This window comes from Bombyx mandarina, chromosome 04, assembly GCF_030267445.1.
Source record: "Bombyx mandarina strain Sakado chromosome 04, ASM3026744v2".
Lineage (NCBI taxonomy): Eukaryota > Metazoa > Arthropoda > Insecta > Lepidoptera > Bombycidae > Bombyx > Bombyx mandarina.
Window position 1 is genome coordinate 9056440 of NC_143211.1, and position 22199 is coordinate 9078638.

At 36.0% G+C, this 22199-nt stretch overlaps 2 protein-coding genes across 3 annotated transcripts in view; both read right to left on the reverse strand.

Annotated features, from left to right (window-relative positions):
- LOC114252781 (uncharacterized) overlaps nt 1-2533 on the reverse strand; it is a 32561-nt gene extending 30028 nt beyond the window's left edge. For both annotated transcript variants that reach the window (XM_028187409.2, XM_089740307.1), the window contains exon 1: nt 1935-2533. The gene's annotated coding sequence lies outside the window, so the exon portion shown is untranslated. The remainder of the gene's footprint in view (nt 1-1934) is intronic.
- An 8302-nt stretch (nt 2534-10835) lies between these two features.
- On the reverse strand, nt 10836-14000 carry LOC114252909 (uncharacterized). Its single transcript, XM_028187599.2, has 3 exons — nt 13760-14000; nt 11678-11849; nt 10836-11259 (listed from the first exon to the last, which is right to left on the reverse strand). The coding sequence occupies exons 1-3, from the start codon at nt 13985-13987 to the stop codon at nt 11024-11026; spliced, it is 636 nt and encodes a 211-aa protein (XP_028043400.1). The 5' UTR covers nt 13988-14000; the 3' UTR covers nt 10836-11023.
- Nucleotides 14001-22199: the final 8199 nt, after the last annotated feature.

Sequence of the window (22199 nt, forward strand, 5' to 3'; positions counted from 1 at the left end):
TGTGTCTATCGGGTCTATCGGCAGATGCTATCGAGCTGAGACATGACACTTTTTGCTATCCCAATACATCTTCGTATATCAAGTTCACACGATCCAGTATTTGCAATCATGAAGCCCAGGTTTATGAATTTTTCCTTTGTTTCAAGATGCAGTGATCCCGTGTGCTTAGGTTTTTTTCGGTTTATTCTTTTTTAGGTTTATTACCAATAGAATAGCCTGTACCAAATCTTCGACATAATTTTTTACTGTTGTGATCTATACCAAACGAATGCGGGCTTCCGCGAGCTGTTCCAGCACCACTAAAACGCGTCGGCGCATTCGCTGATTAAAATAATGGACTATGGAGATACCACAGCGGTCATACCTAAAATAATAATATGTACTTCTTATGTTCTTGATTTGGCGCCGTGTTGTCTTGTACGCCGTCGGAGAGTTCTCGTTAATTTAAACTTTTCTTTATTGCTTAGATGGTTGGACGAGCTCACAGCCCACTTGATGTTAAGTGGTTACTGGAGTCCATTGACATCTACAATGTAAACGCGCCGTCCACCTTGAGATATAAGTTCTAAGGTCTCAGTATAGTTACAACGGCTGCCCCACCCTTCAAGCCGAAACGCATTACTGCTTCACGGCAGAAAGAGGTAGGGTGGTGGTCCTACCCACGCGGGCTCATAAGAGGTCCTACCAAAAAACTAACATTTTTGTTCTGTTTCACGAACAGATTAGAAAAAAAAAACTAACTTGCTTGTAATTTGTGTTCCTCTAGTTATATAATACTATTTCTAGTGTTCGCGTTAATTAGATGTTTTGTGACTGTTTCTTGTGGTCTTTTTCTTATTGAAGCTAGTGCATTTTCTGAGACAATAAGTGACTAATTTCGGAAGCAACATACTTTGGTACTAATATTGATACAGTTCACTGTGTTTGCTACATGTGTAAACGAAAGTGAACCGTTCGTCGACTTTGAAACAACAGATTTATGCTTTGGCTAAGACGATCAATCAGCTTATGTACAGTGGTTATGCAGATGCTATGTTTTCGTTCATTGTCTTACAACGTATAAACAAAATTTGGCTAAATTGATTTCTATTCATTGAACAGTGTTTGTACGTCTCTTGTATTTAATCTTTGTATCATATAATAGTATGTTATTTATAATAATCTGTCCTGGTATCCCCTGTGGTCGTAATTAGAAATTTTACGAAAATATCATGTGTATATATGCTATGCTTTATCTATCTCAATGATAGCAAACACACAATATTAAATAATTGTAGTTTTGTTTCTTTATAAAGACTATAAATTGTATATAAATTAATTTTCAATGTATTATTGCAATATATTAAGAATAGAGTGACGATTAACTGTAAAAACAATATTGTTGTTCTTAAGAACTACTTAAATTGAAATAAATTCAAAATATATACGATATGATGTACCAATGTTTAAGACAATATAGAATAAATAATTTGCTATACTAACTTTTACTAAATCAATCACTAGATCAATTGCTTAAACGAAACAATAGATTTTTTTTAAATGCTTTAAAGATTGCTTTTAAATTACAAATCAAATATGTACGTTAAAAAAGATCTCGAACTTTAAAAGTGTTAGGAAGGAAGCGTTTCAGCTTGCTTTAAATTAAATTCATTAATAATTTGAATGCTAAATATTTTCTTTGGTTTCTTGTTTATTTGTTTTTATTCTAATATTATATATTGTTATAGTTACTTATAAAATAAAAGATATTGAGTCTCGGATGAGTGAGTAGTCTTCTTAACAGCCAAGATGGGATTGATTTTTAAACATATCTGTTGTACCAAAAGATTTTCTTTAATGGTCTTTACTGGCATAACATTTAATGACAACAGCACTGCGAGATTGACTACGACTGGTAATAATAAACATTCCGAAGCATGTGTTGTGATACTTACATAAAGTAAACAAACGTAGTAATCACTTGAAAATTTGATAAAAATTAACAATCACACAGGTGTTTTTATTAAAATTTCATAAATGAATTTACATCAGGGTAAAACTACAATGTGAGATCGTAGGTATTAATGACATGCTTTTAATAGCGATGTCGAGTCAGCCGTAGCGGCCGAAAGGTTACATTACTCTGCAGTTTCGCGAGCTACGACCCGGCTACGAGACGCGTGTTCAGATCGACGTGAGCGCTACGAGTGTGGTCCGGGGACGAGCGAGCTACCGCGGGTAGCGCGTGGGTCGCACTGGCTCCGCTCCTCGTTCGTAGCGAATAATCTATACCCGAGAGGCGAGGAGGCTGTATTTACCGGACCGAAGGGCGGTCGGGCGAACCAGCTCCGGTGGTTCCCGCCGCCGCCCACGACACGGCTGCGTTGCACGCCTCGCTCCTTCATGTTGACACAATTTCAAATAATGCCACATAATTTAAGGTCCTTTCCCTGATTATGGGCTTGTCTCATAACTACAACATACAGAACCTTTAACTACTAGTTGATCGAAAATCGATGTAACGTTATTTCATTATTATTTTGAAAATAGCCATGCTCTTAGTTACATTAACAGTAATAATATATTTCTCGTTAAAAATGTGATTTAAAAGAGAATCTTCAGAAAATCGTGAAGTGAATATCCGAAGTTTTCTTCTTTGTTGTTACAATAACAATAAATAACGTTGACGTGACCAGTTTATTAGTGGTTGCATTACACTAGGTGAGCTCGACGAAGAAAATGAGATTTCGGATTTCGGACGAGACAGAGAAAATAAAATCCTTAAATGGGACATCTGGAACACACACGAAACAAACTTGTATGAAATATAAATTTGGCGCTAAGTTACTCCGGCCTGACCACAGTTATCAGAGTCGAGCTATGTTTGTTTATTGACCATATCCTTTGTGTTCGAATAGCTTTGGAGAATGATTTAATGCTCGGTACTCGGAACTTTGTTTTGTGCCGTTTTTATTCATGACCGCACATCGTTCGGTTTGGTAAAAAAATTCGCCTTTAATTCTTTTATGGTATCCAGACACTGCAATGGTTCAAGTGAAAGTGATTTTTTTTGGGAATAATTATTGTTCATATTTGTCAATTTAAAGATAAGTACTGGTGGTAGGATTTCTTGTGAGTCCGCATTAGTAGGTACCACCACACCTATTTCTGTCATGAAGCAGTAATGCTTTTCGGTTTGAAGGGTGAGGTAGCCGTTGTAACTATACTTGAGACCTTAGAACTTATATCTCAAGGTGGGTGGCGCATTTACGCTGTAGATGTCTATGGGCTCCAGTAACCACTTTACACCAGGTGTGAGCTCACCCACCCATATAAGCAATAAAAAAAAAGAAGATAAATTCTGTGTGATGTGTCTTATTCAGGGTGCAAGGGTGTGTGACGAATGAACCGTTGTAGGTCGCGCCTAGTTTTTACCTACTTCTGTTAAGTAACAATCATGACTCATATAATGCGCCTGTATATCCTGTATCACGGTCCAACTGGTTTTGAGAGGTCCTATAATTTTAGCCCATGGACACAAAAGCGTGAATGCCTAAGTGAACATATATTAATAGTGAGCTCTCAATTGTTTTGACAGAACGGCTGTCCTTTCCTTTAAACTAGAGCGCGTGATTGTTTGACGAAAGATATTCGCGAAAGGTTGCGCTCCTGCCTTTTTATTTAGTTATTGCTTAGATGGGTGGACGAGCTCAGAGACCACCTGGAGTTAAGTGGTTACTGGAACCCACAGACATCTACAACGTAAATGCGCCACCCACCTTGAGATATAAGCTCTAAGGTCTCAGTATAGTTACAACGGTTGCCCCGCCCTTCAAACCGAAACGCATTATTACTTCACGGCCGAAATAGGCAGGTGCCTACCCGTGCAGATTCATAAGAGTTCCTACCACCAGTAAATAATGACTAGATAGAAGTTGCAATGGTAGAAATGAGTGACACATACCAAAGCCAGTGAATATTGTATAGCCTCTTGGCTTTGTATTGCTAAATTAAAGTAAGTACTTAGAATTCTGGTAAGAGAAATAAAAAATAAAATATCTCAACCTAAATAAATAAAATTTTAGACCTTTACCTTTGGCCGATAGGACATCATCTAAGTTAAGGTAATATTTTCGCAGAAAAGGACGGGAAGGTAAAAAGTAAAGTGGTGACATGAAGGGACCGTAGCCTCTTGAGAGTACAGTTAAAGATTTTTCGGCCTCGTCAACTATTGTATAGTTCGACTTCGAATGATTTAAGACCTTTTTATACAAATGATGAAACGTTATTCCATGTTGATAACTACAATCTAATGTATTTAATCTAATTGAACGCTGACTGTCTTTTAACAACTGTAAACTTTCGTGTTATTATCTTAGATGCTTTACTTTTAACTAACAGAACGAAAATAAAATAAAAAACGAAAATAAAAAAATACTGGTGGCAGGACCACTTGTGAGTCCGCGCGGGTAGGTACCACCACCCTGCCTATTTCTGCCGTGAAGCAGTAATGCGTTTCGGTTTGAAGGGTGGGGCAGCCGTTGTAACTATACTGAGACCTTAGAACTTGTATCTCAAGGTGGGTGGCGCGTCTACGTTGTAGATGTCTATGGGCTCCAGTAACCACTTAACACCAGGTGGGCTGTGAGCTCGTCCACCAATCTAAGCAATAAAAAAAAAATAAAAAAAAAGATTCACTGAATTTAAAAATTAGTGTCATTTAACTTAGTTTAGGGTAGTTTAAACTTTTTCAATCAACGAATAAATAAATAAGCGTAAACATTTAAGTACACATAAACCTTATGTTCAGTTAATGTATTGAGATGTTTCCGTCATCTCTTTTTTACTATCGTACCGCCTGGTATCGGACCTGAGCTCATCCCGACTATATAGAAAACTACTGCATTCGTCAACGGTATGTTTCAAAAAACGTTTTTTGTTATACAATTCTGTTCTGAAATAAAATTCGTAATATTCTCAAACCATCATAGGCTACTAAATGATAAATAATACTTAAAGCTGACAGTGGTTTGTGTGAGTCTTTGACATTACCGATGTCCAAGAGCGACGGTCACAACTTACCAATCTTTAGAGAGGAAAGCTTGTCTGCAATCAATTGTTTTTTTTTTATACAGAAAAGCTCAAAAAAAATACAACTGATTGAAACAAAAGCAGAAGTATTCCACTTGGTAAAAATGTTAAAAAAGAGGTATAAGTGTTTCTTTTTTAAATCTCATTTTATCTGTTCAGGAACAAGTACGTTCTTCAAATATTCTTTGAAGAAAGAGAGGTCACAGTGCTCATGCTGTGGCGAGTGTTCATTCTTATGTCTTCATATACATGGAAAGTAACTCTTGTTCGAAATTAATTCAAATAATATTTTTTTATTTGGATTCAACAAAAGTAAACTAATTTTATATGTTATGTTGTGAGCCAGTTTGAAATTATGTTAAATTTATTTACAATTCAAGACTTCGACTTTATGTCTCAAGGTTTGTGTGTCGGCAATAATGCGTAGGGGCTCGGCAAGCTTAAACACCAGGTGGACTACGATATTGTTCACCCATATAAACAATAATAATAATAAAATATGTATTAAAAAAACATTTTAAGAAACAACAGGTTCAGGTTTTATTTTTTCAATAAAAAGTATTGAAGGCAGTATGTATGTTTAAGCAATATTTTGATATATTTTTACATACTAGTTTTTACCGGCGGCTTCACCCGCGTTACTGTAGAAAAAATAATATCTTTCGAGATGTACCCTCTTTTTGTTCTCTTGAGAACTAAATTTTAAAAGTTTCATCATGATCGCTTGAGATGTGAAAGTGTTACCAAAAAACAAAATCTATTTATATATTTATATAATATTACCTTAATATATAGATTACTTCATTGTATTGCAAAAAATTCATATAGTATCAAAAAAATTTTGAACACAGGTAGGTGCCTTAGGATTCCTTTAAGTGTAAAGAAATATAAGTTTTACATGTTTCGACGTTTTTTCCACGTGTCAATGATAAATGCAATGGCGGATCCAGGGGGCGGGGTCATGGGGGTCATGACCACCCCCTGTGCTGGTTCCAGGACTGCGGTGGACCACTAATTGAATATTATAATGATTTTATTTATATATTTTGTTACCATACAGATTTTATGTAACTACATACCTTCACTATTTAATTAATTTAATATAATATAATAACTTTGTATAATGGCAAACGCTTGGGAACGAACGCATCTAAATTTGACTATGTGACCCCCCCCTCCTGGCGCCAAAGCTGGATCCGCCCTTGGATAAATGTATGGATGACTTCTTATATAATGACGAATAGTTTGTCACATTTACACACGTTTTCTAAGGAATAATGTGTTCTAACATAAATGTAGTACGTGATCAACGAAACATTTAATCAAGCTGAATTGCGAGCGTCACAGTATCACACAAATCTTGCGATTTAATCTCTACAATATCTAAACCAGGTAGTATGTACTGAGACCCGGATCATTTATAGACAAGTATAGCCAGGCTTAATCCTTTCCAAGCCTACGTAATAGTGAGTTTACCGGGGAATATTGTACACTAAATTTAATTTACGCACGTTAACGCTAAAGTATTAGTGGGAAAATTATATGAGATCGATAGTTCGCTGGATTTATTATATTGTTTTATTTCAGAAACAAAAAAAAATCGTAACTGTTCGCACTTCATTTTGGAAGCCCCACACTATATAATATTATGGCTGAAATACTTAGCTATTTAAAATACCTATCGTATTTTTCAATAGATATTTAGCTACATGTAATAATTTTAACAGAACTAAAACTCTTTACAGTAGGGTGTCTTATAAGCTTGCACCGGAACATCCTTTCTATTTCTGCAGGGAAGCAGTGTGAATAGTGGGATAGCCGTTATATCATATTACAATTGAGATTTCGATCTCATATTTCAAGGTAATCGCGGTATTCTCGTTCTGATGTCTATGGGTTCCCATAGCCGTTTTAAACAAGATAGGCTGTATGGTCACCCATCTATACATAATTTTTTGTCAAAATAATAACAAGATTAATTTAAATAAAATACAACTCTGATGAAGCGTACGCAAAAAGTCCAGGACACACACACACACACACACGTACATATAAGTTGTTAATTGTTCCCGAGCGTTTCGTCGAACTGTAATCACGATAAACGCTACGTTTGTTTTTACAGCCTTTTCAAACATTGTAAGTTGAACATTTTGTTTGGAGGGCCGCGCGGAACATTCATTTAAAAGAGAACTTTTTATGGGTCCGTCAGAAAGGAAACAACCTTCACTAATAGGAATTCCTTCGGAGACTGTAAATGGGAAGTCGTGCGGGGCCCAGACTTATCTGCTCCGACTCATAATATTTTCTCAGGATAAGACTTTCCTTTACCGAAAAATCTACTCACCAAGTTTTAATATAGGGACGCATTTTTGTTATTGGGTTGTCATAAAAAAAAGGATCGAGGTAGGCATTATACAAAATATTATATATTGAGGATCTGCGAGCCGGCAGTGTTTACATAAGCGTAATGAAATTAGGAGAAATGCAGCTAAGAGCATTCGGTTCGTTTTTATGAACCATCTTCACGATACGGCTTGGTACGTTTTAATTTAATTAAATCAATGTGTAATACGTTCGAAGCTTTGATGTAAAGTGTAATACTAAAGTATTTTCATCTGTTTTTACCTGTTTAATACATTTATGAAAAAAAGTTTCTTGTGAACGACTACAAAATCTTCGCGTTGCTTCGGTATGACTATCGCTGCTAAAAATATGAGAAGCAATCCACAAGTGTCTCGCGTTCCATCTGTAGTGCGTAGGTGCCATATTGTTTTTGATTATTCTGTACATACAAACGGGTCTACCACATATTAAAAATTTTAGTATATTTTACTGTACAAAGTCGTAGTTGTATTGGGTAAACGTCTTGCAAAAGCGTCGATCAAAAATCTTTTTTAATTAAACACGAAAATTTATTTTTGCTATAAAGTGTGAGTTACAGGTCTTAATTTTCTTTTTAAATTGCATGAGATAGTCGGGTTACGACCCGCCGGTTATTAAATTGTCGTTGCCCATGGACCATCAGAATGCCGTCCCCACTTTTGAAAGAAAAGGTGAAAGTAATATTTAGTAATATATTGCGTTGAAGTATATTTAGTATATTATAGATAACACTGTAGTACCCTTTAGTGAAATACACTAAAGCTTCGTCATAGAAAATAGTGAGATGGAGGTTCCTACTCGTGTGACTTAACAACTCACCTAACCAGCAGAATTTTGCTTAAAACTATTATATAACTTATTTTAAATTATAGCTAGATTTTAATAATTGCTCCTATCTAGATGATAAGTGTCTAGTAATAATAATTCATACCGCTCACTGAGAATACTCTCTGTTGTTAAATTAGAATACTTGGTAATAATAGCAAGAGAAATATTTATGTACGGATTTATTTCGTGTTGCCTAATTAGTCTACAAAACTATTTTTAGTAATGTTAAAATAATCCATGTTTGTATAGGCCAATGTTGTCATGAAATGGTTCATCGGTTTATAGGTTATTCTGGTTGCTTGGCTGCACGAGATCCCAATAGAAACAGCTTTCCTATCTACCTGTAAAAGAATGAACACAGCTTTCTCGTTGAAAAATAACCTTATTTGTTGACGTCTAGTATGCTTCGGAGGAAAATAAATTTGCTTTCGTGGATATGGAGAGCCCCAGGCACTCGCCAACGACGTCTTATTGAATGCAGATCTCTCTCTGACTTCATACTTACTTATTTATTTTCCGGTTCTCAGATTGTTTGACTTCTTTGGAGTATTTTGTTGGTGTCAATCCGTTTTGATAAACGGGAACATTCGTTTTCTAAGTCGACATATAAATCGATGCACATCATTAACTTTGCGATAAATTAGGCGAAAATGGAGGTAATTTTTTTATACAAACAAAATGTTGACCCTAAATTGAATTGAATACACGAGTTTTTTAACAGCTACGCATTGGCAGAATATTTTGGCAAGAAGAAAAATAGTATAAATTTACATCGAGAAATAATGCTTCTTAGTTAAATTTTATTCTTTTATTTTCAAGATACGAGTATAAGTTTCCAGCTTCCTCGAACGAATACTTCTACTGCTAGTACTTCAGTTTTTTTTCAGCTAATTTTTCTACTTGACTTCTCTAACTTATTTTATCATCTTCCTTGAGCTCTGGTGGTTGTTGTTGTGCTTTGAGGTGAAAGCCCTGCCAATTTCTGACGTATAGCGATGATGCTTTCCGATTTGAGAGGCAGAATAGCCATTTAATAACTTTCTATCTAATGCCTCAAAGCAGGCGGTAGTGTTCACATTGAGGTGTACGGTAACTGACTCAGTTAGGCCATGAGCTTGACTGCTGTTCAATACATAATCTTTACATTCTGTAGACAGACTGCATTTATTTTGTACGTACCGCTTTCTCCATTGGCGATAAAGACTATTGGTACCTTCTGTGGTTTTTGACTTTACTAATTTATCTTCATATAATATATATTTACAATAATTACGATTTACGATTACAATAAAGTTTGAATAACCTAAAATGTCAAAGCGATGTTTCAGACTCATGAATATTCTCTGCTAAAATATAGCGACTTTTATCAATGGCGTGTCCGTCTTTATAAAAAACAGTAGTGCTATTAAAAGATAAGGAGTGGAATAAATTACTTGAGAACACAAAGTAACGATCGATACACGTGCGAGAGGCATGATGAGAAAATAAATCACTGCTATTGACAGAATAAACTTCCATATAACAAGATAATATTTTAATGGTAATAAAACGAACCCCTGGGGAATGAGTTATTAAACTTTTAATTTATAAGAGCATCAGTGGGTGAGTCTCAGGAATAAATTTCACATTTTTAATATCAGGAATATAACTTAAATTGTTCTGGCAGCTTATATTCAAAATGTAAATTTGTAGTAGTAAGTTGGTTCTAGTTTAATATATGCATTTTTAAATCTAGTAGCAAAGTAACAGTTGATATTTCTAGAGTCTTGTTTTCTTTGTAAATATCACGAGCTATTGGAGAACGTCAGGATATGCCGGAAAATCCTAACGTTCACCAATATCCGGCTTTCAGTGAAACTTATAGAGACAGCCTGAAATACGCATGAACTACGTACATATGTGTGTGTATTGTGAAAAAAGGTGCTGTTTTATTATTCTTATTTTTATAACGGTATTTTCTTACATTTAACACGAAAAAATGTTGTATTGTAATATTATGACTGCAAATACGAACCAAAGATGACTTGTTGGATTTTTTATCTAATAAAGGCATAGATTTTGCACTTCTTGTTCGAGCTCGCTGTGGTTCCATCGATATTTTACTGAGTAATGTGGGAAATGGGACTTTCACGGTCCCGATCTGCCAATAAATCAATTATAGCACGCAATACCTTCCCGCAAACATATTTTACGTATACTGTATTTCTTACACTGTTTGTAACTTTGCACTGTTGGGTGGAAAACATCACAGATTTTTTGTTGTGTTTTATTGTACATTTAGATATTAAAATGAAAAACTGTGTTTAATCTTATCTACGACTCGAGGAAACTTTTAAATATAATCAATTAATATTATAAAATACTTCAATATTATAATTATCAATCAAATCAAACTGATCTTAATGTGCAAAACTCAAACAATTTTTTTTTTTGTTAAAACATATTTTATTTTGTCTTCACCGGTACTAGTAAGTTCAACCTCTTCAGTGAACATCATTACAGATGATTGGTCATTGTTTATTTCAATAAAGATAATCAAAAGATAATCAAGATTAACATCGTTTTAAGAATTTTGTTTGTTTTGAAATTTTGTTGTCGAAATTTTCCATTTTAGAAAGAAATCAAAGTTACGTTATTTAATGATTTACTTGTAAAACGTAAAGTCGCTGGAGGCTTGTTGTTTTGTAAACATTTTTTTTTTCAAGTTGCTATGGTTTTCGGACTTAAATTGTTTCTTATAAATTTAAAATTCATCGTCAATTTGCCTTTTCTGCAAAAAAAGATAAGATCTTCCATCTGGCCCTTTGTACCCGATTTTGTCAGCAGCTTCTTTGCAACTTTTTTCTGTGGTTGGAATGCTATCGGTTCTTGCCAGAGCGTACGCAGTTAGGTCTTCACAACACATCATTCCCATAAATTGATTTACTAACTTTATTCGTATATCGGCGAATTTTACTAATGGCACTGGTTGTGGTCTTGCTATAAATAAAAATAACATGTTTATAAATATGTAATTTAACGAAATTATATCTACTTGCGATTTTTATCAATTCGAAATACGTTATTTTTATAAATCATATTATGACCATGAAATCTATAAGCATGACATATTAACTTCAAAATAGACTTTCGATTTTAATGAAATCAATTTTAGTAAGATTAATCTCGTTTTTTATATTATTATTTTATCGATATAGGTCAAATACAGAAGAAGTCGACGGCGCGCTCTTAAGAAATGAAACGACAAAAGTCATTAGGAACGAAATGCGAAAAAAAACTTGGTGAAAACGAGACCTGTTTAGTGTCATTATGAGTCAAGACGGGCGGTAAAGTTACGAGCGGAAATGGCGGAGGGGGGGGGGGGCAAGTGCGCGGGTACAGAACAATATTGGAATACCTTTATGACGCTGTTCTTGCTTGACGAGTGCTCGAAATGCTCCTGGTGTTGTCGCATGCAGTAGGAGAACCTCAACGCCCGGTCGTGGGGTCATGAACATCGTCGCTTTTTGCCATTCCACCTCAAGATGTGGCTCGATTGCTTCTATTACTTCCTTAAACTTTGCTAACCTCTAAAATATTATTTAATTATTATCTGCTAGCCGACCCGCGTAAATTCGTCTACATCACACAGGAGAGAGAGAAAGAGAGAGAGTAAGAAAGAGAGGGCGCATAATATATATATATAATGTAATATAATATAATATACATACATACCTATAATACAATACTAAAAGAGCTGAAACTTTCTTTGTTTTATCCTTTATCCACGAACGTCGTCATGAGAACTATTGAACAAAATTTAGTACATACACTGCATATTTAAAACAAGGGAACGAAAACAGGAAAAACATTATTTGTATGTAATTGATAAAGGTAAGGTAAAAAATGATGTATTGGTTCATTTGAAGATTTCTTTCGATTTTTTAACTATCCACGTTAAAAGTTAAGATAGGTTATCTTCGGTACATCACGCTATGATCAGTAAGAATTGAACTTTATTTATTTATTTTTTATTGCTTAGGTGGGTGGGCGAGTTCACGGCCTACCTGGAGCCCGTAGACATCTACGACGTAAATAACGACACCTACCTCGAGACATAATTTCTAAGTCTGTTTTAACAGTACAACGGCTGCCCTATTCTTCAAACCGAAACGCATTACTGCTTCTCGGTAGAAATAAGCAGGGTGGACTCAAGATGTCCTACGACCAGTAATCACGCAAATTATAATTTTTCGGGTTTGATTTTTATTACACGATGTTATTCCTTCACCGTGGAAGTCAATCGTGAACAATTGTCAAGTATGTATTTCATTAGAAAAATTGGTACTTGCCTGCGGGATTCGATCACCGATGCATCGCTTGATACGATTGCACCGGGCGTCTTATTCTTTAGGCCACGACGACTTCTACTATAGCAAATAACCTCACAGGTATAGGAATAATGAAGGAAAGCTGCGTAACACTAATGGGGTCTTTTAAAAATAAAATGTAGGCATATTAAAATATCATGTAGGTATTTATGTAACGTAAGATAAATAGTATTTTAAAGTACTTCGGCGTACATGATATTTTTCGTTTTATTTTCGTGCGATAGAAGAACATACTGGTCTTTCCGCAAGCTAATTCTGATAGCACGACATACAGGTGTACGGGTGAAAAGCAGATTTAACGTAAATCGACTTCTACGTGCTTAAATTTTTGCCCCTGATATTTATTAATTGTCACGGCAAACGATATCTTGATGGGAATTTTTTTTTATTGCCCTTGTAGACGAGCATATGGCCCACCTGATGGTGAGTGGTTACCGCCGCCCATGGACTTCAGCAATGCCAGGGGCAAAGCCAAGCCGCTGCCTACTAATTGTATTCGTCTGAAATTAAAAGGCGGGCATCATTGGATTTTTTTTTTTGTTGCTATTTCGATGCGAGGCTTCCTCACTACCGCGCCCTTCATCCCGCCCATGACAAGATATACGGGCGCGATGCTTCATCACTATTAAGTTGCGGAGATATTTTAAAACTGTTATTTTTCCTAAAATCTTAATTGCAAACAAATGATGTGTTGACAATTTTATTCAAAACTAGCTGACCCGGCAGAATTCGTAGTGCCTCAATCGATAAGTAAAAGACCTAAACTTTTGTATAAAATAAACTTAAAACAAACAAAAGAAATCCGTCCGACAGGGACACATCAAAGGAACAAAATTGTTATTTTTATTTAATTCCGAGCATTTTCATATTTATCTATCTTTTAAACCTTCTCTGGACTTCCATAAATAATTCAAGACCAAAATTAGCCAAATCGGTCCAGCCGTTCTAGAGTTTTAGCGAGATTAACGAACAGCAATTCATTTTTATATATATATAGATAGATTAAATACTGATGATGAATAACGAATTAACAAAATTGATGATGATCAGAGTTTTAAATTCAAATCAAGTTTAGTGTGTTACTTACGGTTCACCTAATGACTACTCACCTTTTTTGCGGGCAACGAAAACACAATTGGATTGATCTCCGTTGTGTTTGCCCAAAAGTAGAATATTTTCCACATTGAATCGATAATCGCGTATGGATCGAACCGAGCTCCGCGTTCGAATTCTTCGCAGGTGGTGATGTTGTGCGAGGTGCCGCCGGTGAGCGCGTGACTTGGTCCCGACACGACGTACAACAAAATAATTTCAAATATCAACATCCAGGTAAACATTCTGTTGTTGTTGTTGTTGCTCACTGAGTAATTTAACTGTTGTTCACTTATATTTCAGTATATATGCAGATGTAGCTCATAGAGTTAGTAATTTAGTAGACGAGACGTCAAAATTTTTTTTTAATGCTTTGTAGGGTGGACGAGCTCACAGCCCACCTGGTGTTAAGTGGCTACTGGAACCCATAGACATCTACAAAGTAAATGCGCCACCCACCGAGAGATATGAGTTCTAAGTATTAGTATTATAGAGAATATAATTACAAAGGCTGCCCCACCCTTAAAACCAAAACGCATTACTGCTTCACGGGACTCACAAGCGGTCCTACCACCAGTAATTAAGCAAATTATAATTTTGCGGGTTTGATTTTTATTACACGATGTTATTCCTTCACCGTGGAAGTCCATCGTGAACATTTGTTGAATACGTATTTCATTAGAAAAATTGGTACCCGCCTGCGGGATTCGAACACCGTTGCATAGCTAGATACGAATGCACCGAACTTCTTATCCTTTTTACCGCACGACGACTACAAAATTACAATAAAAGAACACTGAGCCACTTTTTGATTTGAGGCCAAAATTCCAGGTTTTTTTGAAACATAAATGTAGACAAAAAAACAAAAACATTAAAAACAATGATTATGATTACAGACAAAGAATCATATCAAAGGCGCCGTCGGGCGTGTACAGAACAAATATAACTTTCACAATGCCCGAAAGGAAAAAAATATGTTGAAAGTAAAGTTTTTGGTGAACGTTTATACTCGTGAAAAAAAGGTTTAGTAAATATTACATGTCATGATCAAAATACTTTTGCTATTTGTTTTGCATTTATAATTTGCAATCTAAATAGGTGGAACATTTAAACGTCCATAAAAGCGCTTGTTCTTATCACTTTGTATATTCAAGGAAGGCTTTTTTGTTCGCATGGGAAAATTGAGCTAAGAGTGTATGTACCTCCCAAGCCTAGCGAAAAAGGGGAAAGTGTCTGTACTTGAAAAGTGGTCTTTGAGGTGAAACGGATTCCTGCTGAAAAATACGAAGGTGTTCCCTTCCTGTGCCACTTTAAAGGGAATTTTATTAGGAACCTCCATTTAAAGACAAACGACGACCAGAATTCCAAATCTTACCTCCATTTGTGGCACATAGAGGATACCAGAAAGAGCTGCATCTGGTATTAATTAAAACGGCATACGGAGCGGGTCCCACAGCACTTTCCATGGTGAGGGTTAAATACTTTGCTTGGGTAAGCCTTGGCTTTACTTTTGATAGCGGCATAGGTTCCTAGGTAGAGATATACTCCTGCAGATTTATTTTTACTCTCTTGGTCATAACTAACAATTATTATCGTTGCCTAACTTTGGATCGATATTCAGTTTTTTATTACTGTAAATGGGAAGACGAATGGCTCATCTGGTTTTAAAATGGGTACTGAAGCCTATGGAAATAACAAATAAAGTTTAAATTGCAATCTATTATAATCTAGAAATTGCAATCCTAATTATTCAACTCTTCAAACCGGACATCCTGATTCCTTCGCGGTATAAGCAAGTATAATGGTGATACCTGCTCATTGTGTACCAATTATCTACATCTACTTTGATTTTATTCATTGATCAACGTCTTATTGTTTACTTTCAATGTTAGTAGTATAAACAGACAAACATTTTAAATTACGTCTTGTTATTTAAATAAGATGCTTATTTACGTTCTATACCCGTTTAGGAAATTATAAATAAAATAGTGTGGTTTCAGTGTAAAAAGCAAGTTTATCGACCGCTTATAAGACCGTGAGCACTGGTGACCTCCTACTGTTCATAAAATTTATAACACCATTAGATATACCATTAGATGCACCAAGTATTGTGAATGGTGCAGGCTACATATAACTTTGCTGGTCATAACCATAATACCGATTTTTGCAACGAAACCGGAATAGTTTTTCTATAGTACAAGTATTTAGTCATTTAAATTTAAAAGTTAGTATACTAAAATACTTGCACATTGTGTGAGGGAATTAATGATCACCACGATGTAAGTTAAAAACCTGATCAAAGACCTATGTCCTCACAAGGCTCCCCGTTCGTGAGAACTACTTAAAGATATGGCTCAGGAAAGAGATCGATCTATAGTTCTTCAAAAGGGTTTTGGCCCCTTTTTTGAAAAAGAGGACAATAATACTGTTGTTCCACGCACACGGAGTTCTCCCGCGGTGAATGAATTGAAGGTTGCGCAATTGAAGACCTATTGCATCTCTATTAGTAGACGTGTTTCCTGTAATCCTGCTTTCGGTAGCTCAGAGGCTATACCGCCATCTGCGGGGGCTTTTCCATTCTCTAGTTGCCTCAGAGCCAATCAATTTTGTCCACGGTGACGTCAAGCAGCATAAAATCAATCTTATTCTTTGTCATAGAGTTTGGGCTTGGCCATGTTCATTTTCATTGGGGCTGCTCTTTAATAAAATTGTTCATTAAGAATAGCCCCTCCCGCATTGGAAATTTAACGAGCATTTACCCCCATCGTTCCTGCTTCTGAATCCGTGTGCTCATCGATTCGCCACGTCTGCACTTCCACTTTAGCATTAAAGTCTCCCATAACTACACTAAAGTGAGCATTGATAGTATTATGAAGAGCTTTAGTAATATCTTAATACATAAATTCTACCTCTTCATCCGAATATACTGAGGTTAGTGCGTAGATCTGAATGACCGTCGAACTTTAGCGCCCAGAAATCCTAATGGTCAAGTGCATAACTCTGCTCGACACACTGGAGATTTCATCGACATAATCAGCCATGACTCTATTAATGAGGAAAAAAAACTGGAAATTCGATGTGAATTCTCACTTTCATTATCATCTTTACTTTTGATTTTATAGATTTTATTCTTATTTTTTATTATTTATGTCATAATATACAATAATCTCAGCCACGTTTCTCAATAGTGAATATCTATTTGCAAAATACATCCATTCTTCCAATCCACTTTACTGGAGGTAGGACGTTTTGTGAGTCCGTACGGGTAGGTACCACAACTCTGCCTATTTCTGCCGTGAAACAATAATGCGTTTCGGATTGAACGGAGGGGCAGCCGTTGCACCGTAAAAACTGAAATCTTAGAACTCATGTCTCGATGTAGGAGGCGGCATTTACAGTGTAGATGTCTATGGGCTCCAGTTACCACTCAGTACCAAGGGGGCCATGAACTTGTCCACCCATATAAGCAATAAAAAAAAACTTGTGCGCTACGTTGATATAGATTTAACAAAATCTTTCCCGTGGTGCCAACAACACCTGTACATATTTAAAAATTAATTAATCAACCTGAATATCGTCGCACAAACAGCCCACAAATATTGATTTTATAAATTATTAAGAGTATATATTGAACTTATTATGCACGATATCATGTTAAGCATTCGTTTTCCTTGAGTGGAATCTTTTGTACGTGATTGTGCTCATGGATTCTCGCAATAGACTCAGTCATATTTTCTACTATCTAAAATACATGTTCTAGTGTTTAAAATTGGATGTTTATTATTGCAAACAAGCGGTTTTTTTTAGGTAACGATGTTTTTTTTGCATAGATTAGTGAACGAGATCACGGCCCACCTGATGTTAAGTGGTTAGCGGAGCCCATAGACATCTACAACGTAGAGACATGAGTTGTACGGTCTCACTTTTAATAGTACAGTATCTTCGCTTATAATTGTGAAAACACATTGAAGGACAGTTTATACGTTGATGAAGCTTTTTTTACTAAAAATAACACGTTGCTGTAGTCATTAAAATTATTGAATATAGCATGTAATACGTGACACGTAGACATTTTATGCTACATCTTTCATGACATATTTCGTAATTACACATTGGGCACGGCGACAGGGCTGCTGCAAGTATCACTATAGAACAGTCTACATATTATTACCACCTGCAGCAAGCGCAGAGCCTTGGGAATACCTCGATACGTATCCCTGACCCCCAGTGCAAATTATATATTCCCCTTTAAACAGAAAACTCCCTGATTTCAACATTTCGCTGCAGATTTTTTGCTACTCCCCCAATATTCAATCTCGGTATTCAAACAAAGAATTTGAAATATATTTTAAAGCAGAAAATTCTGATTACTTACTACAGATTTCCATTAGTATCTGCCTACGTAAGAATTATATAATATCTGCATCAATTATTTTTACAGTCTATTTCGTAGTATTTACGTAGGTATCTGTCGACTAATTAGTTTCGCCTTTTGGAATAATCTTATGATCGACATTAATATGTAATTCCTGTTACTAAAAATCATATTTATTCTGAAGTCGTCGTGGCCTAAAAGATAAGACGTCCGGTGCATTCGTGTTGAAGCGATGCAACGGTGTTCGAATCCCGCAGGCGGGTACAAATTTTTGTAATGAAATACGTACTCAACAAATGTTCACGACGGACTTCCACGCTGAAGGAATAACATCGTGTAATAAAAAACCCGCAAAATTATAATTTGCGTAATTACTGGTGGTAGGACCTGTTGTGAGATCGGGCGGGTAAGTACCACCGCCCTGCCTATTTCTGCCGTGAAGCAGTAATGCGTTTCGGTTTGAAGGGTGGGGCAGCCGTTGTAACTATACTGAGACCTTACAACTTATATCTCAAGGTGGGTGGCGCATTTACGTTGTAGATGTCTATGGGCTCCAGTAACCACTTAACACCAGGTGGGCTGTGAGCTCGTCCACACATCTAAGAAATAATTTAAAATAAAAATTTGATGCGCATATTAAAATAACATATGATTTATAGATTAGAAGAATCCCGTTTTTGTTAAAAAATATTTGAGTATTTTTGAATTGCAAATGAATTACATTCCATGAGTACATCACACATGGTAGACAAATAATATTAATTTATATCGGTTTCCATGACGACACTATCTGACGTTATCGTAAGTGTTCGTTAAATTTATTTAACAAAGTGGACGTTATGCCAGATATCAGCATTGTTGCTAGCTACTTATTGTCTAGTAAACAATGAAAGTTATACTTTCAACTGTCAACTTAAGATAACACAATTGTGTTTTAATTCAATTTGACTACGTTATAATCATGTTGAACAGTTTCGGGCGAGCAACTTGTTCCGCTCGTGAATCGAGTTCATGTTCATGTCGTATCAGTTGCTATAGGTAACTAACCAGGCGGCAGATAGACATAATTGACTTGCATGAGACAGCTATTGTGATTCGGCAAACGAATTCAATATTGTTCATGTAATGAAATAAGATTTGCCCGATTCATTGTGTCAAATTGAATTTGATTTGTGTCACTTGTGTCAAAATGAATGTTTGGAATATTTTTAATTATGAAGTTGATCAGTTTCTCAATCTGCTGCATAAAACCAAAAATTTCGATACAAATTATGGAAAGATAGTCGTTAAAATTTCTAGATTTGGAAGGTTTATTTTTCTTTCAAGTAATAAATAATATGAATTACATTTAAAAAAAAAACAAACAATCGCTTTGGTATTTAAAAACTCGTTTTCCGTTTGTCTAGTCATTTCAGTATCAATATAGATATTAGGTATATGTATACATTAAATTAACAGAACTAGAAGTTTTTTTTATTGCCCTTGTAGGCAGACAAGCATACGGTCCATCTGATGGTGAATGATTACCGTCGCCCATGGACTTCTGCAATGGCGGGGGCAGAGCCAAGCCGCTGCCTACCGCTTAATACTCTCCACAAGCCTCGTTTGAAGAAGGACATGTCATAATCAGAAATTAAATAGATTTAATCCAAAGTTGCAAAATAATTGCACAATTTAAAAGTACCTACTTAGAAATCTGGAACGAAAAAAAACGTGAATTGAAATTTAAAAGTTTCAAATATTTTATAATAGAAGAACGAACAACGCTCGAATAAAAAGTGCTTTATTACATGTCCGTATGGTTTATAAAACCACCATTTGTAACGGCAACAATAAAAATTAGGTTAATTTTCATCTTGTATATTGCATAGACGAGTAGAGCGGGGTTGAGTTATGGAAACTTGCCAAGGAATATCGTTATTACTACAATACATATTAATGTATGTATGTTTTGATTTTCGAAATGGGTCTATATCTACGATGCTGACGTCCGGTGAATGACCGATAACAGTTCAACAGTTGCATGTCTACTAGTATTATTACTTAAAATGAATTTTATTTTCTGAAATTGTTACTTGCAAAAATTAACAATGCATTGTTGGTTTCATTATTATGCTTATGTGGTAAGTTTGCATTCAAATAAGACAAACCGATAACAATCCATTAATGTTTTCTAGTTATTTGTTCAATTAAGTATAATCTATTGATAAAAAGAACTATTTTATAACAGATTCCCTAAAAAAAATTTAGATCTCGACTCATCACTCAATCCTATCGTATGTATCGTAAGCGTGTAAGCTTCGAATACGGATAAGACCAACTTCTTGCGACCCTAAAAACCGAATGAATAAACGTGAACATTGAGTAATGTCACAAAAGGGAGATTGGTGATGTACAATTGGCCAACTACCGATCACACTCTTCGATCAACCGATACTCTGGGCCAGGAAGGTCAAGTACCTGGGAGTCACTCTGGATGCATCGATGATATTCCGCCCACGCATAAAGTCTGTCCGTGATCGCGCCGCGCTTATGCTCGGCAGATATGATTTGTATGCGGAGTAAAATGTCCCTTCGGAATAAGGTAACACTTTACAAAGCTTGCTTAAGATCCGTCATGACATACGCGAGTGTGGTGTTCGCTCACGCGACCCGCACATACACAGTCACCCTCTAATCCCTACAGTCCTGTTTTTGCAGGTTACCCGTCGGAGCGCCGTGGTTCATGAGAAACGTCGACCTAAACGACGATCCGGGTATTGAATCGATTCGGAATACCTGAAGTCAGTGTCGGAACGGTACTTCAATAAAGGCCATGCGTCATGATAAGGCCATATCGTTGCCACCGCTCACTATTACCCGACTAGCCGCCGAGCTAGTCGCCGTCGACGCCCTAGACACGTCCTTACGGATCCATTAACTTATTAGGCGCCTTCAGCTCTAACAAAAGGAGCAGACTTAGGGGCTCTGGTAACCGTATTCGTCGAACTGGATAAACAGTTCGACATGTAACCTATCCCATACATCAATCCGCTTAGTTTCTTACCGGATCTTCACAGTGGGTCGCGATTTCGATCGGGTAGTAGATAATTTCTCGAAGCAGCTGCACTTGAGTTGTTAGGTCTTCTTCGGAGGCGGTTGGGCAGCTGTTAGCAAATCCCTTAACTTTTGGCTAAGCCTTTGCTCGTCCACCTGTCCTGGTGAAACCGGAAAGGCCTCCGGGCCACCAAAATCCTTCCGATAAAAAGAAATTGGCCACATTTTTTTAAGGACGCGTACGTTTCGTTTCGGTATAAAGTGACAGATGCTCTTCAAGTAACATTTTTAATTTCGTGCTTTTGACTGTGTTTTTTTTACGAAAAAATTAAATTACATATAGATTGGTATAAAACTTAAAAGTATCAATTTGTTCAATCACTAAACTCAAACCGCTATCAAAGATCTTCAAGGATTTCAGTATGACAAGTAAAGCAATTCATCGATTTCATTCTGAGCGACATTTTATACGCATATTGTTCTGAATTTCTCGTCCACTATTAGAGTCTGCCTAGCGTTGACTTTTAAAACGTAAACAAAATATTTCTATTTCCGTATCAACTTTTTTCATAAAATTCACAGAGCTGTTTGAGAGTAAGCACCTATCTGAAATAAAATTGTTTTATTCTAGTATTTTTGTTGATGACGGTGCTCCCGGATCGCGGGTACATTGCTCTGTGCTGATAACTCTATTAATATCATGTGTCTCGAAATGTACTGTGCCACCCAATCACCACACGTCGATATGCACAGTGGATCAAACAAGACGTTGTTTGGTCATCTGGAATTATTGTCAATGATTTCACTGGAAAACACATTTGAACTGGTGGCTGTTATATTTTTTTCAGTATTTCAAGTAATCAATTTATTGCGTTAGAGTACAAACTTAGATTAAATGATGCAGTCCGTTTGACACAATTTCATCAAAACCATTTCATCATTCAGCAAAAGCATCGATGCTAATGTTTGAACTACGCTCGATAATTAAGCAAACAGAGTTATTAAATTAATCATTTAAAAAAAAAAACATTCAATTTCAGTAATCA

Coding starts and splice junctions, on each gene's coding strand:
- LOC114252909 (XM_028187599.2), bottom strand. CDS start 13,987: ATGTTTACCTGGATGTTGATATTTGAAATTATTTTGTTGTACGTCGTG. Junction 11,850..13,759: donor TTTCGTTGCCCGCAAAAAAG/GTGAGTAGTCAT, acceptor ATAATATTTTAG/AGGTTAGCAAAGTTTAAGGA. Junction 11,260..11,677: donor GCAAGAACAGCGTCATAAAG/GTATTCCAATAT, acceptor TTTTATTTATAG/CAAGACCACAACCAGTGCCA.